The sequence below is a fragment of the Scyliorhinus torazame genome, chromosome 1 (assembly GCF_047496885.1).
Source record: "Scyliorhinus torazame isolate Kashiwa2021f chromosome 1, sScyTor2.1, whole genome shotgun sequence".
Lineage (NCBI taxonomy): Eukaryota > Metazoa > Chordata > Chondrichthyes > Carcharhiniformes > Scyliorhinidae > Scyliorhinus > Scyliorhinus torazame.
In genome coordinates this window covers 49,569,006-49,584,453 of record NC_092707.1, presented here as the reverse complement: position 1 = coordinate 49,584,453, position 15,448 = coordinate 49,569,006, and the positions used below count along the sequence as shown (strand labels likewise).

At 46.8% G+C, this 15,448-nt stretch overlaps 1 protein-coding gene across 1 annotated transcript in view; it reads left to right on the top strand.

Annotated features, from left to right (window-relative positions):
* The first annotated feature begins 232 nt into the window (after window positions 1-232).
* Window positions 233-15,448, top strand: part of gas2l1 (growth arrest-specific 2 like 1) — an 85,231-nt gene continuing 70,015 nt past the window's right edge. The window contains exon 1 of the mRNA XM_072490741.1: window positions 233-1,108. Within this exon, the coding sequence (XP_072346842.1) occupies window positions 491-1,108 (618 nt within the window). The 5' untranslated portion in view covers window positions 233-490. The remainder of the gene's footprint in view (window positions 1,109-15,448) is intronic.

Below are 15,448 nucleotides of genomic sequence, written 5' to 3'. Positions count from 1 at the left end.
TTTGCACAATGTTCCAGTTAGTGGAGAGGCCGGTGTGAATTTGGAGGGGGTCGGGCGAGAGAGGCGTCTCCACGTTGCACCTAACCCAGGACAGACGTGATGGGGGATACAAACAGGAGTCCAATTCATCTGGGAGAGAGGGCGGGAAGAGCGAGGGAGCGTTCCATGGAATTAAAAACGTCACCGGAAGCCGGCAACTTCCAGTGGGAGGGCGTGAGAGGTTGCAACTCGCCAATGGGAGAGGGGAGGAGGAGGGAAGTATCTGCTGGCTGTTTGTGCAGACAGGTTTGACGGGACGAGTTTGCTTCTGCCAGGGTGGCGGGGGAAGGAAATGCAGGTGGGGTAGTGTCAGGTGAGTGAGTCCAAGGTAGAGGGGAGGAGGTGGAGGGGTCAGGATGGAATTAGGCTCCGCTGTAATTAGCCAGGGCGCTACCTGAGAGTGAGTGAGGGGTGAGTGAGTGAGGGGGGGAGTGGACAGTGAAGCAGAGAGATGGCGAATCAAAGTAACATCCAGCTAGCTGTCAGCAAGAGCATCCGGCCCTTCAAGTCGAGTGAGGAGTATCTGTACGCGATGAAGGAAGACCTGGCCGAGTGGCTGAACGCCCTGTATGATTTGGACATCCACGTCGATAACTTTATGGAGAGCCTGGAGACGGGGTGCGCCCTGTGCCAACACGCCAACAACGTCAACCACGCCGCGCTGGACTTCGTGTCCCGGTGGCCCGAGGCGGCGGGCAGGATGAGGATCCCCGGCACCGAGGTGGTCTTCGCCTCCCGCAACGTGCCGGCCGGCTCCTTCGTCGCCCGGGACAACGTGTCCAACTTCATCGGCTGGTGCCGCCGCGACCTGGCCGTGCGCGACGCCCTCATGTTCGAGACCGACGACCTGGTCCTCCGCAAGAACGAGAAGAACTTCGTGCTGTGCCTGCTGGAGGTGGCCAGGCGCGGCTCCAGGCTCGGCATGTTGGCCCCCACGCTGATCCAGATGGAGGAGGAGATCGACGAGGAGATCCGCGGGGAGGCGCTGGAGGAGCCGCCCGGCCAGGAGGAGGCTTTCCGCCCCCGAGCCCAGAGGAGGCTGTGTGACTTCAAAAATCTGGACGCCATGGTAGGTCCTTGGTCTGGGCAGCTGGGCAGGGGGCTGGCTCCTTCTCATTAAAAAAGTTCCAATTAAGGGGCAATTTATCATGGCCAATCCCCCTACCCTGCACATATTTGGGTTGTGGGGGTGAGACCCGCCCAGACACGGGGCGAATGTGCAAACTCCACACGGACAGTGACCCACGGCCGGAATCGAACCAGGGTCCTCAGTGCCGTGAGGCAGCAATGCGCCACTGTGCCACCCCTCGTTCACCCACATTTACATTTTAATCATAGTATCGATATTTCATTGTGAAATCTTTTCTCCTTTCAGTATAAAGTTCAGTATATCCAACACCAATAGTGATGTTGTGCTGTGCACGAGATCCCGGCATTGCTCCCTGTTCTGTGTAACTGGGGGACTGTGTATGAAACACACCTAGCACACATTCCACAATCCTGAAATTGGGCTGTTTTACGTCCCCGTTTAGAATGTGGCTATCTTCAATGTATCATTTTTAGCTTGGGTCAGTCGGACATGCATTCTGATTTGCACATTTAAATCCGGCAATTGTATATAATTTTATTTTTGAGGAAGGCAACATGTGTGTTTGATTTTATGAGTGCTTGTGTTAGACTACAGTTATGGCACTGAGGCCAAGATCTGTGTTACTGGTATGTTGTTGAAAATCCGCACACGTGTATGACTTTGTCCTTCCTGAAGCTATTTGTTTGATGCAACTGAGCAGTATAACAGCAGGAGGGTCTGTGAGCAATTTCTAATCCTGGATTCACACCAGAATTCCAAGCTCCAGCTCTGAGAAAGCCCCTCCCAGGTGGCCATCTCCCACTGTGAATTCCAGAGCCTGATCCGGACTTGGATTTTGAATGATGTTGCAGCTTATTTCATATCAATCAGGAGAGTCATAGAGTTTTGCAGTACAGAAAGAGGCCCATCCTGTCGTCAAACGTCTATCTAATCTAATCCTATCTTCCAGCACGGTCCACAGCCTTCTATGTTGTGGTGTTTCTGATACTCCGCTAAATGCTTCTTAAACATTGAGAGTTCCTGCCTTTCAGGCAGTGAGATTCAGATTCCCACTACCCTCTGGGTGAAAAAGGTTTTCCTCAAATCCCCTCTAAATCTCCTGCCCCTTATCTTAAATCTATGCCACCTGGTTATTGACCCATCTAATAAGGGCAAACGTTTCTTCCACCTATCCCATCTACATCCCACATAATTTTACACAATTCAATCAGGTCCCCCTCAGCCTTCGTTGCTCTACCATTCATTGTGTATTCTCTTGCCTTTTTCGTCCTCCCAAAATGCATCACCTCTCACTTTTCAGTGGTAAATTCCATTTACCACTGTTCTGCCCATCTGACCAGTCCTTCTATATTGTCCTGTAATCCAAGGTTTTCCTCCTCCTTTGGGCAGTATGGTAGCATAGTGGTTAGCACTGTGGCTTCACAGCGGCAGGGTCCCAGGTTCGATTCCCTGCTGGGTCACTGTCTGTGCGGAGTCTGCACGTTCTTCCCGTGTCTGTGTGTGTTTCCTCCGGGTGCTCCGGTTTCCTCCCACAGTTCAAAGATGTGCAGGTTGGGTGGATTGGCCATGCTAAATTGCCCTTTGTGTCCAAAAAGGTTAGGAGGGGTTATTGGGTTAGGGGGATAGGATGGAAGTGAGGGCTTAAGTGGGTCGGTGCAGACTCGATGGGCTGAATGGCCTCCTTCTGCACTGTATGTTCTGTGTGCCCCCCTGTTTACCACAGTACCAATTTTCATGTCATCTACAAACTTAATGATCATACCTCCCACCTCTACATCAATGCAAAAGTGGCCATCTTATTGAAGCCCAAACTACAGGATTAAGTTGTTGCTTGTTCCTACCACTTTTTTTGTAAACTATTTCATTCCAAATATATTCCATGAACCTATACCGAGCAGTACGACGTTGAAAAATAACAGCAAATGCATATGGTTGTGTTTCAAGGTAGTGGCTAATCTCAGACCTCTGAAGGAAAGAACTTGCCTTTATATAGCACCGTTCATGACAAAGAAGACTGGCCCTACAGCCAGTGACGTACTTATTGAACTTTAGCCACTTTTAAAAAACACTTTTAGAGTACTCAATTCATTTTTTCCAATTATGGGGCAATTTAACATGGCCAATCCACCTACCCTGCACATCTTTGGGTTGTGGGGGCGAAATCCACGCAAACACTGGGCGAATGTGCAAACTCCACACGGTCAGTGACCCAGAGCCGGGATTGAGCCTGGGACCTCGGCGCCGTGAGGCAGCAGGGCTAACCCACTGCGCCACTGTGCAGCCCTTTTAGCCACTTTTGTAATGGTGACATTCCTAAATCACCCAAATGTCAACCTTTTCCAGTCCATCACTTGAACTCCATTATGTTTACCAGCTTTGAGACGAGCTCCAAAGAACTTTAGCTTGTACTATTTTCGCTCCTTTTCAAAGAAAACAAGTTATTATGACATTCTAAAATACTCCCTGGTGAACATAGACCTGTGGGGAACTCCACGAACCTGTTAGGCACTTGGCAAGGGCCCCACTCAACACTTGTCAGATGTCTGATCAATTAGTGACGTTTGCGGGGTGGCGAGGGGAGCGGTAAGCTTGTTTTCTTTCAGGTTGTGGTTTTATGATGGAGCAAAGCCTGTGTCAGAGTTAATAACCTTGACACCTGTTCAAGCAGAGCCATATTATTCCAGGGTAGCGATAACAATTAACCAGCAGTTTAGTTCATTAATTAAAACTGGAAAGGGAGACTCATCTCTGAGGTTTGGGATTCCAGTCGCTCAGCTCTAGATAACCTTGTCAACCTGGGCCCTAACTGTTAATGTGAACCTGGTTGAGCAATGGTAAATTTACCGGGGCACCATTACCTGGTTTCAGCTGATTAAACTCCAACACTTATGCATGCACCTTTTTGGAGGTGGATGAGTACGTGGTCAAAAAAACATTGACAGCTTTAGCTTGGATAGGTGTTGTGCCTGTATAAAGACACAATGTCATTCTATTGAGTGAACACATTCTGTGTGCAGATTTCAGTTACCCTTAAATGGAATGATGTGTTTTGCTGTGACAGACAGGTAGCTGAGAAATAAATTGTGAATGTGGGGAAAGTACATGGGTGACATCAAATCAATTATGGAGTTTAATTTGGACAAATGTGAGGTAATGCATTTTGGAAGGTCTAATGCAGGTAGGGAATATACAGTGAATGGTAGAACCCTCGAGTATAGACAGTCAGAGAGATCTATGTGTACAGGTCCACAGGTCACTGAAAGGGGCAACACAGGTGGAGAAGGTAGTCAAGAAGGCATACGGCATGCTTGCCTTCATTGGCCGGGGCATTGAGTATAAAAATTGGCAAGTCATGTTGCAGCTGTATAGAACCTTAGTTAGGCCACACTTGGAGTATAGTGTTCAATTCTGGTCGCCACACTACCAGAAGGATGTGGAGGCTTTAGAGAGGGTGCAGAAGAGATTTACCAGAATGTTGCCTGGTATGGAGGGCATTAGCTATGAGGATAGGTTGAATAAACTTGTTTTTTCTCACTGGAACGACGGAGGTTGAGGGGCGACCTGATCGAGGTCTACAAAATTATGAGGGGCATAGACAGAGTGGATAGTCAGAGGCTTTTTCCCAGGGTAGAGGGGTCAATTACTAGGGGGCATAGGTTTAAGGTGAGAGGGGCAAGGTTTAGAGTAGATGTACGAGGCAAGAAAACATGACCACCAATGTTGGTGTGATTTTAAAATCAAGAAAGCAAAATATTGCGGGGGCGGGGAGCAGAGCTGCAGATTTGGAGGAATTTACAGTGGTGGGGTGGAATGACGACCATAGAAGAATTTGGAAACCAGGATAAACTTTATTAGTGTCACAAGTAGGTATACATTAACACTGCAATTAAGTTACTGTGAAAATCTCCTAGTCGCCACACTCCGGCGCCTGTTAGGCACAGAGGGAGAATTCAGAATGCTTAATTCTCCGAACAAGCACATCTTTCGGGACTTGTGGGAGGAAATTAGAGCACCCGGAGGAAACCCATGCAGGCACGGGGAGAACGGGCAGACTTCGCACAGATTCGTGACCCAAACGGGAATCGAGCCCGGGTCTCTGACTTTGGGAAGCCACTGTGCTACCATGCAGCCCAATGAGCATTTTAAAAGTGAAAGTGTTGCTTCAAATAATAATCTGCCTTCATAATTTTGCTACCGAAGCAGGCAATCTCTCATTTATCCAGCATGTATGTGCCCATTCACTCAGCCTGTCCCAATCCTGCTGAAGCAGCTCTGTGTCCTCCTCACAGCTCACCCTCCCACCTAACTTTCTATCATCTGCAAATTTGGAGATAATGCATTTAGTTCCCTCGTCCAAATCATTAATATATAATGTCAACAGTTCGGGTCCTAGCACAGATCTTTGTGGTACCCCACTAGTCACTGTCTCTCAATCAGAAAAAGACCCAATTATTCCAACTTTTTACTTCCTGTCTGCTAACTAGCTTTCTATCCATCTCATGACACTACTCGTAATCTCATGCACTTTAACTTTACATATTAATCTGCCATGTGAAACCTTGTCAAAAGCCTTCTGAAAGTCTAAATAAACCACATCCACAGGTTCTCCCTGATCAATTCTACTCGTTACATCTTCAAAGAATTCCAGTAGATTTGTCAAGCATGATTTTCCTTTCATAAATCCATGCTGACTTTGTCTGATTACACCACTGCTTTCCAAATGCTGTTCTATGAAATCCTTGATAATTGACTCCAGGAACATCCTGACTACTGATGTCAGGATCACTGGTCTATAGTTTCCTGTTTTCTCTCTACCTCCCTTTTTGAATGGAGGCATTACATTCACTACCCTCCAATCTGTAGGAACCACTCCAGAGTCCAAAGAATTTTGAAAATGGCCACCAATGGATCTACTATTTCTAGGGCCACTTCCTTAAATACTCTGGTATGAAGATTATCAGGCCCTGGAGATTTGTCTGCCTTCAATCCCAGTAATTTCCCCCCAAACCATTTCTTTACTCGTACTAATTTCCTTCAGCACCTCACTAAAACTTGTGTGTCTCAGAACTTCTGCTACGTTAATAATATTTTCCTTTGTGAAGACAGAAGCAAAGGACGAATTTAGTTTCTCAGCCATTTCTTTGTTCCCGTTATGAATTCCCCCATTTCTGACTGTAAGCTTTTATTATTACATTAGTTTTTATTAATCTTTTTCTCTTTACATACCTATAGAAATTTTTACAGTCCGTTTTTATGTTTCCCGTTAGTTTACTTTCAAATTGTATTTTCCGCTTCTTAATCAATCCCTTGGTCTACCTTTGCTGAATTGTAAACTGTTCGCAAATCTCAGGTCTATTGCTTTTTCTTACTGAGTTGGATGATCAGCCATGATCTAATGAATGGCGGAGCAGGCTCGGAGGGTCAAACGACCTATTCCTGCTGCTATTGCCTGTGGTATCAACAAGTCGAGGCTCACTGTTTAAGCATCAAAGAATGGCCTCTTGATTGAAGGACGAAGGTAGCCAGTGCCTGCACGTCATGTCCCAGTCAGTAGTGAGCACCTTCAGGAATGGAGGAAAGAACATGGGCAGAAATGGGAATAAGGAAAATTTCAACAGTACACCTGAGCCATGGGAGAACTGCTATTTTAGAATGTGTATCTATTACAACGCTGACATTCATTGTACCCGATGTCTAGAGTCCAGAGATTTTCTCTCTGCTTGCAGTATTAGCAGTACAGAAACTTTGACGTACATAATTATAGGAGGTTAACCTCTGTCACGGATGTGAACTAGTAAGTGCAGCTTGAACCAGGACAATTGTAATTTGAATTGGGTTGGCTTTGTTATTGCATTTTGTTTTTAACAACAAAATTGTTTTGCGGAAGGGTCTTTCCATGCAATGTTTTTTCTGATCAGCAGTGTTTTGAGAAGAGTAGACCAGTTCCTGTAGCTGTTTTTATGGCAGTTTTGGTTCCCTTTACTTGTCTCCGAATGTTACTTAATATTGAAGTTTCAATATCTGTTTCACACTTGTACAATTTCAAAGAATGCAATGGTTGAGGTATTAACCTGAACGGAACTAACCCAGAAAAAGAGGTTTGTAGGTTAAAAATAATCTTTTCTTTTTTTTGTCTGGCCGTTTAACAACATTGCTGATTGAATCTGAAGTGAATGAAAGTGATGCAGTAGTAAGCACCATATTAGATCATAACCTGTATCAGGCCAAGCGAAATAAAAAATATTGGGCAATTTCTGCATCGTTAGATGTTGGACCTTCCCAGTGTAGGGGATCATTGTGTAGGGAGCATTTGGAACAGCTAATGCACCAATGAAGATTTGCTTTGCAGATTGAGGTTGTATCTGAGTCACTTAGTTCTCAGAACTTCCCAGTAATTTGCACAGGATTGCTTTCTACCCAGAATGGAAATAAGGAGTTGGTAAAATGATACTTCAGATAGATTGCATTGGAAAAGACAGGTTTAGATCAAGGATCTGGATCGGCGCAGGCTGGGGACCTGAAGGGCCTGTTCCTGTGCTGTAATTTTCTTTGTTTTTTGTTCAATAAAACATCTGTAGAATTTGAAATTCTTGCTTCTCGTCTCCAGTGCGCTTCCTGCAGAGCTGTTTCAGATATTTTTGTCTTTGGAATCTAGACACATATGGATTAATTACAATATTAAAGATTTTGCATTAACGCACCTATTATGATGCCATTAAGGCCTTGAAAGCTGTCTAACGAGATCACCTCCAGACGATGGTTCCACTCCACCTTTGGCTTCACTCCTGAAAATGCGAATGCAGAATGCTTTTTTTTTAACTTGCCTATTTTCGCAAGGATCCTAGAATTTTGGGAGGTGGCATTCAGTTGATAACGTTGACTTTTAGCATGTTGAAATCAGACTTTCTTTTTCCTTCACCTTCGCGCAAAGAGCAAATTTATCCTCTGGTGTGGTTCCATGGATGAACAACTACCATCATCTCCATCTGTCCTATTGAACTGCCTAGAAAATAGGAGCTAGATTAGGCCATTTGGCCCCTAAACCTGCTCCACCATTCAATATGATCATGGCTGATCCTCTATCTCAACACCATACTCCCATTACTCTCTCCCCGTATCACATCATGCCTTTAAGTGTCCAGACATCTACCTATTTCCTTCTTCAATATATTCTGCGGCTTGGCCTTCACAGCCTTCTCCTCATCTCAACTCTAAATGGCCTACCCCATATCTTGAAACTGTGACCAATTGTCCTATTACCTTCTTCCTGCCATGGGAAACCATTTAAATAATCTGCCATTCTGTTTCCCTGTCCGAAGTGGATAACTTCACATTATCCATGTTTAACTGCTTCTGCCATGTATTTGTCTGCCCATTCAACTTGTCTAAATCACCATGAAGCCTCTTTACATCCTCCTCACCATTTAAGTTTACACCAAGTTTCATATCGTCAGCAAAATTGGAAATATTACATTTGGTTCCCCCATCCAAATCACTGATATTGTGAATTGGGGCCCAAGCACTGATCCCTGAGGGGGAGCCCACTATTCACTGCCTGCCACTTTTACCCATTTATTCCTATTCTATGTTTCCTGTCTGCTAACCAATTCTCAATCCATGGCAGTATGGTATATTACCCCCAATCCCATGTGCTTTAATTTGCACACTAACGTCTTATGTGGGTCGTTATCAAAACCTTTCTGAAAATCCAAATACACTGGTTCTCTCTTGTATTCTGCTAGTTACGTCCTCAAACTCCAGGAGGTTTGCCGAACATGATTTCCCTTTCGTAAATCCATGTTGACTTTGTCTAATCACGTTGATATTTTTTAAGTGTCCTATTATCATGTAATTTATAATAGACTCAGCATTTTCCCTACTTCTGATGTTAGGCTAACTGATCTGTAATTCCCAGTTTTCTCGCTCCCCTCCCTTTTTTACATTTTTTTACATTTACAAAATACATTTTCCACCCTCCAATCTGCTGGAATTATTCCAGAATCTACAGGATTTTGGAAGGTGACGATCAATGCATTCACTATTTCCATGGCCACCTCCTTTAGTAGTACCCTGCGAGGTAGATTATCAGACCCTGGGGATTCATCAGCTTTGAGTCCCATTAATTTCTCCAACACTTTTTTTTTACTCTGTCAATTCCTCCTTCTCACCAGATCCATAGTTCCCGAGCATTTCTGGGAAGTTATTTGTGTCATCCTCCATGAAGATCGAACTAGAGTAGTTGTTTAATTGCATTTCCATTTCCTTTTTCTCTATTACAGATTCTCCCGAATCGGACTGTATAACACCTACGTTTGTCTGCACTAATCTTTTCATACCAAAAGAAGCTTTTACAGTCCGCTTTTATGTTCCTTGCACATTTACTCTCCATTCCCCTCTTGTGCAATATGTGCGTCCACTTTTGCCGAATTCCAAACTGCTCCTATTCCTCAGGCTTGTTGCTTTTTTGAGCAACTTTATATAACTCCTCTTTGGATCTCATACAATTTTAATTTATTTTGTAAGACATGGTTGGGTCATATTTCTTGTGTTTTTGTGCCAGAAAGAATACATTCATTCCTTAAATATTCCCTTAGGGCCGCACAGTCATGCAAGTGGCTAGCACTGTGGCCTCACAGCGCCAGGGTCCCAGGTTCGATTCCAGCTTGGGTCACTGTCTGTGCGGAGTTTGCACGTTCTCCCCGTGTCTGCGTGGGTTTCCTCTGGGTGCTCCGGTTTCCTTCCACAGTCCAAAGACGTGCAGGTTAGGTGGATTGGCCATGCTAAATTGCCCTTCGTGTCCAAAAAGGTTAGGAGGGGTTATGGGGATAGGGTGGAAGGTGAGAGCTTAAGTGGGTCGGTGCAGACTCGATGGGCCAAATGGCCTCCTTCTGCTCTATGTTCTATGTTCTTATGATAGAATCCCCAATCACCATTGCTGTGCCATTCGTTCTTTCTCTCCCCTCAGTAACCGTAGCCCACACACCCTTCCCCAAGGAGGCAGACATGGTGCCACGCATTTAGCTCTTGCTGCATTCCCCTGAGAAATCATCTCCCCCAGCAGTGTTCAAAACATTATATCTGTCAGGAGGGAGATGGATTCAAGGGATTCCTGTACTGCCTGCCTCGTGTTTATACTCTGTTTGGTGGTCACCTGTTCCCTTACTGCCATCTTACTCTTTGCTTGCGTTGTGAGCGCCTCATTGTATGTGCTAGCCACAAAGATCTCAGCCTTGCTCCACAGTGACTCCAGCCACAGCTCCAGATCTGATATATGGATTCCGGGTAGCTGCAGCTGAAGACACTGCCTGCACACGTGGTCGCTCAGGAAGTTTGAAGTGTGCCTGACTTCCCACATCGTACAGAAGGAGCATTTCACATTCCCAAACTGCCCTGCCGTGACTTGCACTTACTCCTCTTCCACTAGTTTAAAGACTATTATATCTATACAATGGACCTTACTTTACTTCTTATACTCGAAACACTACTTATTCTGACTTTAAAAACTAAACATTAGTAATGCTCACCAATTCATCCATACCAAGGCCACCGCCACCACTCATTCTTTAGGTCAGGCTAAAGAGTGAACATTAGCAGGATCTTTGATCATTTACGGTGATGACAGCAGACATATACACACAAAACCCTTCAATAGCACACTGGCTAATCAGGCATTGGACCCCTGACTGCTTTGATTTGTTTATGGTCAGCCCTTTTGGTGTCCGGTTGTTGACCATAATACGTTTAATTTCTAAGGCTTGTGTTGTGTTTTCAATCACAAGAGAATACATTTTTAATAAGTGATTTTCCAATTTTATTTTAAGCCATAAAAACTGGTAAGCCCATTCTATCGTTACGCTGTGATATCCGAATGGAAGTCTGGTATGTTTCCACATACGCAAGTGCACTAGGAACAATTGAAGAGGAAGAACAATGTTGATTTATTTTTGGTGATTTTTTTTTTTCTTGATGCTTATGCTTTGCTCTTGCCAGGGCCAAATTTGAGATGCTGCCAAAAAAGCTTTTTATCCCAAGGATCAAAGTGCTGAGAGATTTGTTGCTCAGTGCAGTTTTTTGTGCATCTCCTTTTGTCAGCTAAATTAACTTAAAAGAAGAGAGACCAATGTGACTACGTTAACATTGTTATTGACTGCCAGAAGATTAGAGCGGAATGATTACGGTTCAACCAATTTGCAAGATGCATCAATTTGCATGGTTAATATGATACTAAGTTATATTGCAGTTACTGGTATAAAATGTGGTGCTTTTTGCTTCTTCCGGTGATGGCGAGCAGGAGGCAGCCGCACAATGGAGGGCACCCGTTCGGGAACGGCATTTTCGGGGCTTTAACCCTGGTCCCAGGGTCCACGGAGGCGGCAAAAGCAGGGAGAAGGCACGGAGGAGGCACAGTGAAGGCACAGTAAAGAAAAATGTCGAGGGTGAGCAAAGAAATGGCCGTAAAAAAACAGCTGAAGGTCCGTCGGGGAGTGGAAAGGTCACCATGGGGTCACCAAGGAAAATGGAGGCTGGAGCACCAAGGGAGGCCGCATTGCTTACGGCTGATGAAATAACTAAGGTGATGGCTGCGGAATTCGAAAGGCAGTTTACAAAATAAATGGAGACAATGAGGAAGGAGATGAGGGCGATTTTGAGTGTGTTGGTGGAGGAGGTGACTTCCCCGGTGACGACGGCGGTGGCGAGCGCAGTAGCGGAGGTGCGGGAGCAAGGGGAGGCGCTGAAGGAAGTGGAGGAGACATTATTGCAGCACGGTGATCAACTTACCTCGATGGGGAAGGAGATGCGTAAGGTGATGGAGATTAACAAGGATCTGCGAGGAAAAATGGAAGACCTGGAAAACCGATCCAGGTGACAGAATTTGAGGATCGTGGGGCTGCCCGAAGAAGTTAAAGGACCGAAGCCGACTGAGTATTTTGCCGCAATGCTGGCGAAACTATTGGGGGAGGGGGAGGATCCCTCCCGATATGAGCTGGATCGGGCTCACCGGTCATGGAGGCCTGTACCAAAGGCGAGTGAGCCGCCAAGGGTAGTGACTCTGTGCTTCCGGAGGTACAGTGCGAAGGAGAAGGTCCTGTGCTGGGCCAAGCAGATGCGGGTGGTGCAGTGGGCTGGAGCTGGTATCCGTGTATACCAGGACTTTACGGTGGAGCTGGTGAGGAGGCGGGCTGCCTTCAACCGGGTGAAGAGGGCACTGTACATTAGCAAGGTGCAGGGCGGCATTGTATATCCAGCGAAGCTGAGGGTGACTTACAAGCTCAAGGGCTTTTATTTTGGAACGGCGGAAGCAGCAGAAGAGCTTGCGAAGGCAGAAGGACTGTGGCAGAACTGACAAATTGAGAAATGGCCATGTGCCGATGTGACCTCATGACTGTATTTTCTTCTTTTTTTGTTTCACTGCGTGCAGGTGTATGGGCTAAAGGAGCCAATGTTGTATATATTTGGCAAGGGAAGGGACGGGACTTTCACTCAAAATGAGGGCTCTTTGGGGTGTAGGTGGATATATGCGGTTTGTGTGCTAAAAGGGGATTTCTGGGTTTTCCTAGGGCCGGGCAAGAGGGAAAGAGACCTGGGCGGGGGCCTCCACGCTGGCTGGTTTAAGCCGGCCAGTGAACGGGAGTGAGGTGGGGGGAGGGGCTGCGGCTATCGGAGCCTGGCAGAACAGGGTCCGAGTGGTCTAGCCGGGGTGGGAAGTTGGGGGGGAAGGAACCGAGGTTGGGGGGAGGAGCTTTACAGGAGGCCGTGGATGGGAGGAGTTGGAGAGGGGGGGGGGTTTCCAACTCTTGGGTATCATGTACGGTACTCTTTCAGAGGTTGGATGGTGTTGAGTGTAGGGGGGGGGGGTGGACTCTATAGGTTAATGGTGACCATGGGCGGTCCTGGACTCCTTCTCCTTTTTCTCCTTTTGTTTTTTGTTTCCACCGTGGGAGGATTTGTTTTATTAGATGCATATATTGGCAGGTGGGCCGTTGTTTGGGGTGGTGGGAGGATGGGATCATTGTTACTGTTAAGGGGATTGATTTTGTATTTGTTACCATTTACTGTCTGTGGGTGGGGTATAAATTTTGAAGGAAAAAGTGAAAATGGAGAATAAAAACTTTTTTAAAAATGTGCTTTTTATAGGAGCTATTTGTATTGTAGCAATGCAACCTCCTTAATAATAATCTTTATTTTAAAAAAAATTTTTTTTATTGAAGTATTTGTAAAATTTTATAACAATAACCGAAAAAGAACAGTAAACATTAACATGGTGAAAAATAGACATTTCCCCAATCGGTTCTATCTTCAAAGACCACATGAAATAACATTAAACAACACCTAACCCCCCCCCTCGGAAAGCTGCTACTGCCGACATTTTAAATTTCTCCAAGAAAATCGACGAACGACTGCCACCTCCGGGAGAACCCGAGCTTTAATCCTCTCAAGGCAAACGTTATTTTCTCGATGCTGAGAAACCCAGCCATGTCACTGACCCAAGTCTCCACACTCGGGGGTTTCGGGTCCCTCCTCATTAAAAGGATACGTCTCGGGCTACCAGGGGGGCAAAGGCCAGAACGTCGGCCTCTTTCGCCCCCTGAACTCCCGGGTCTTCTGACAGTCCAAAGATCGCCACTTCTGAACTCGGCACCACCCGCGTACCTAGCACCTTGGACATTGCCTTGGCAAACCCCTGCCAGAACCCTCCACGCTTCGGGCATGCCCAAAACATGTGGACATGGTTTGCTGGGCTTCCCGCACACCTCGCACATCTGTCTTCTATCCTGAAAAACATACTCATCCTCGCCACCGTCACGTGTGCCCGGTGGGTCACAAACTGGATTAAACTGAGCCTAGCACATGATGAGGAATTGACCCTACTTGGGGCTTGTGCCCACAGACCCAGCTCTAACTCTACTCCTAACTCCTCCTCCCATTTGCCCTTAAGTTCCTCCGCTTCCAGCAGTTCCTGGTAGATGTCCGACACCTTCCCCTCCCCCACCCAGGTACCGGAAACTACTCTATCCTATATCCCCCATGGCGGCAGAAGCGGGAAGGCCACCACCTGTTTTCTCAGGAAGGCCCGCACTTGTAAATATCTAAAGCCGTTCCCTGGCGGCAGTTTAAATTTTCCCTCCAGCGCCTGCAGGCTGGGAAAGCTCCCATCAATAAACAGGTCACCCATCCTTTTGATACCTGCCGTCTGCCAGCTCTGGAACCCACCATCCATCCATCCTACCCGGTGGAAACCTGTGGTTATTACATATCGGGGTCCAGACCGACGCGCCTTCCACCCTCTTGTGTCTCCTCCACTGCCCCCAGATCTTCAGTGCCGCCACCACCACCGGACTTGTGGAGTAACGGGCCGGCGAGAACGGCAGCGGTGCCGTTACCAGCGCTCCCAAACTGGTGCCTTTACATGATGCCGCCTCCAACCGCTCCCATGCCGACCCCTCCCCCAATACCCACTTCTTAATCATGGTTATGTTGGCCACCCAGTAGTAGTTGCAAAAGTTTGGCAACGCCAGCCCCCCCCCCCCCAACCCCCGCCCCGACTGCATTCCAGCAGCACACTCTTTACTCGCGGGGTCTTATTCGCCAACACAAATCCCGAGATGATCTTATTCACCCGCTTGAAAAAGGCCTTGGGAATGAAGATGGGAAGGCACTGGAATACAAATAGAAATCTGGGGAGGACCGTCATTTTCACGGTCTGTACCCTCCCCGCCAGTGATAGCGGGAGCATGTCCCATCTTTTAAAGTCCCCTTCCATTTGTTCCACCAGTCGGATCAAATTAAGCTTATGCAAAGAATCCCACTTCCGAGTCACCTGTATTCCCAGGTAGCGAACGCTCTTCTCTACCCTCCTCAGCGGCAGCTCACTCAGTCTCTTCTCCTGCCCTTTAGCCTGGATCACAAACCACTCGCTCTTCCCCACGTTCAGTTTATACCCCAAAAAACTACCAAATTCCTTCATGATCCACATGACCTTCCCCCATCCCCTCCAGTGGGTCCGAAATATGCAGGAGGAGATCATCCGTGTAGAGCAAGACCCGGTGCTCCACCCCCCCCACCAGTTCCTTGAAGCTCTCAACGCCATGGCCAGCGGCTCAATGGCTAGAGCAAATAATAACGGGGAGAGGGGACACCCTTGCCTCGTCCCCTGGTGCAATTTAAAATACCTCGACCTAAGCCGGTTCGTATGCATGTTTGCCACAGGCGCCTGGTACAGCAATCGCACCCACCGAATATAAAGTCCTCACCAAACCCAAACCTACCTAGCGCCTTTCACAGGTACTCCCACTCCATCCGATCGAAAGCTTTCTCTGC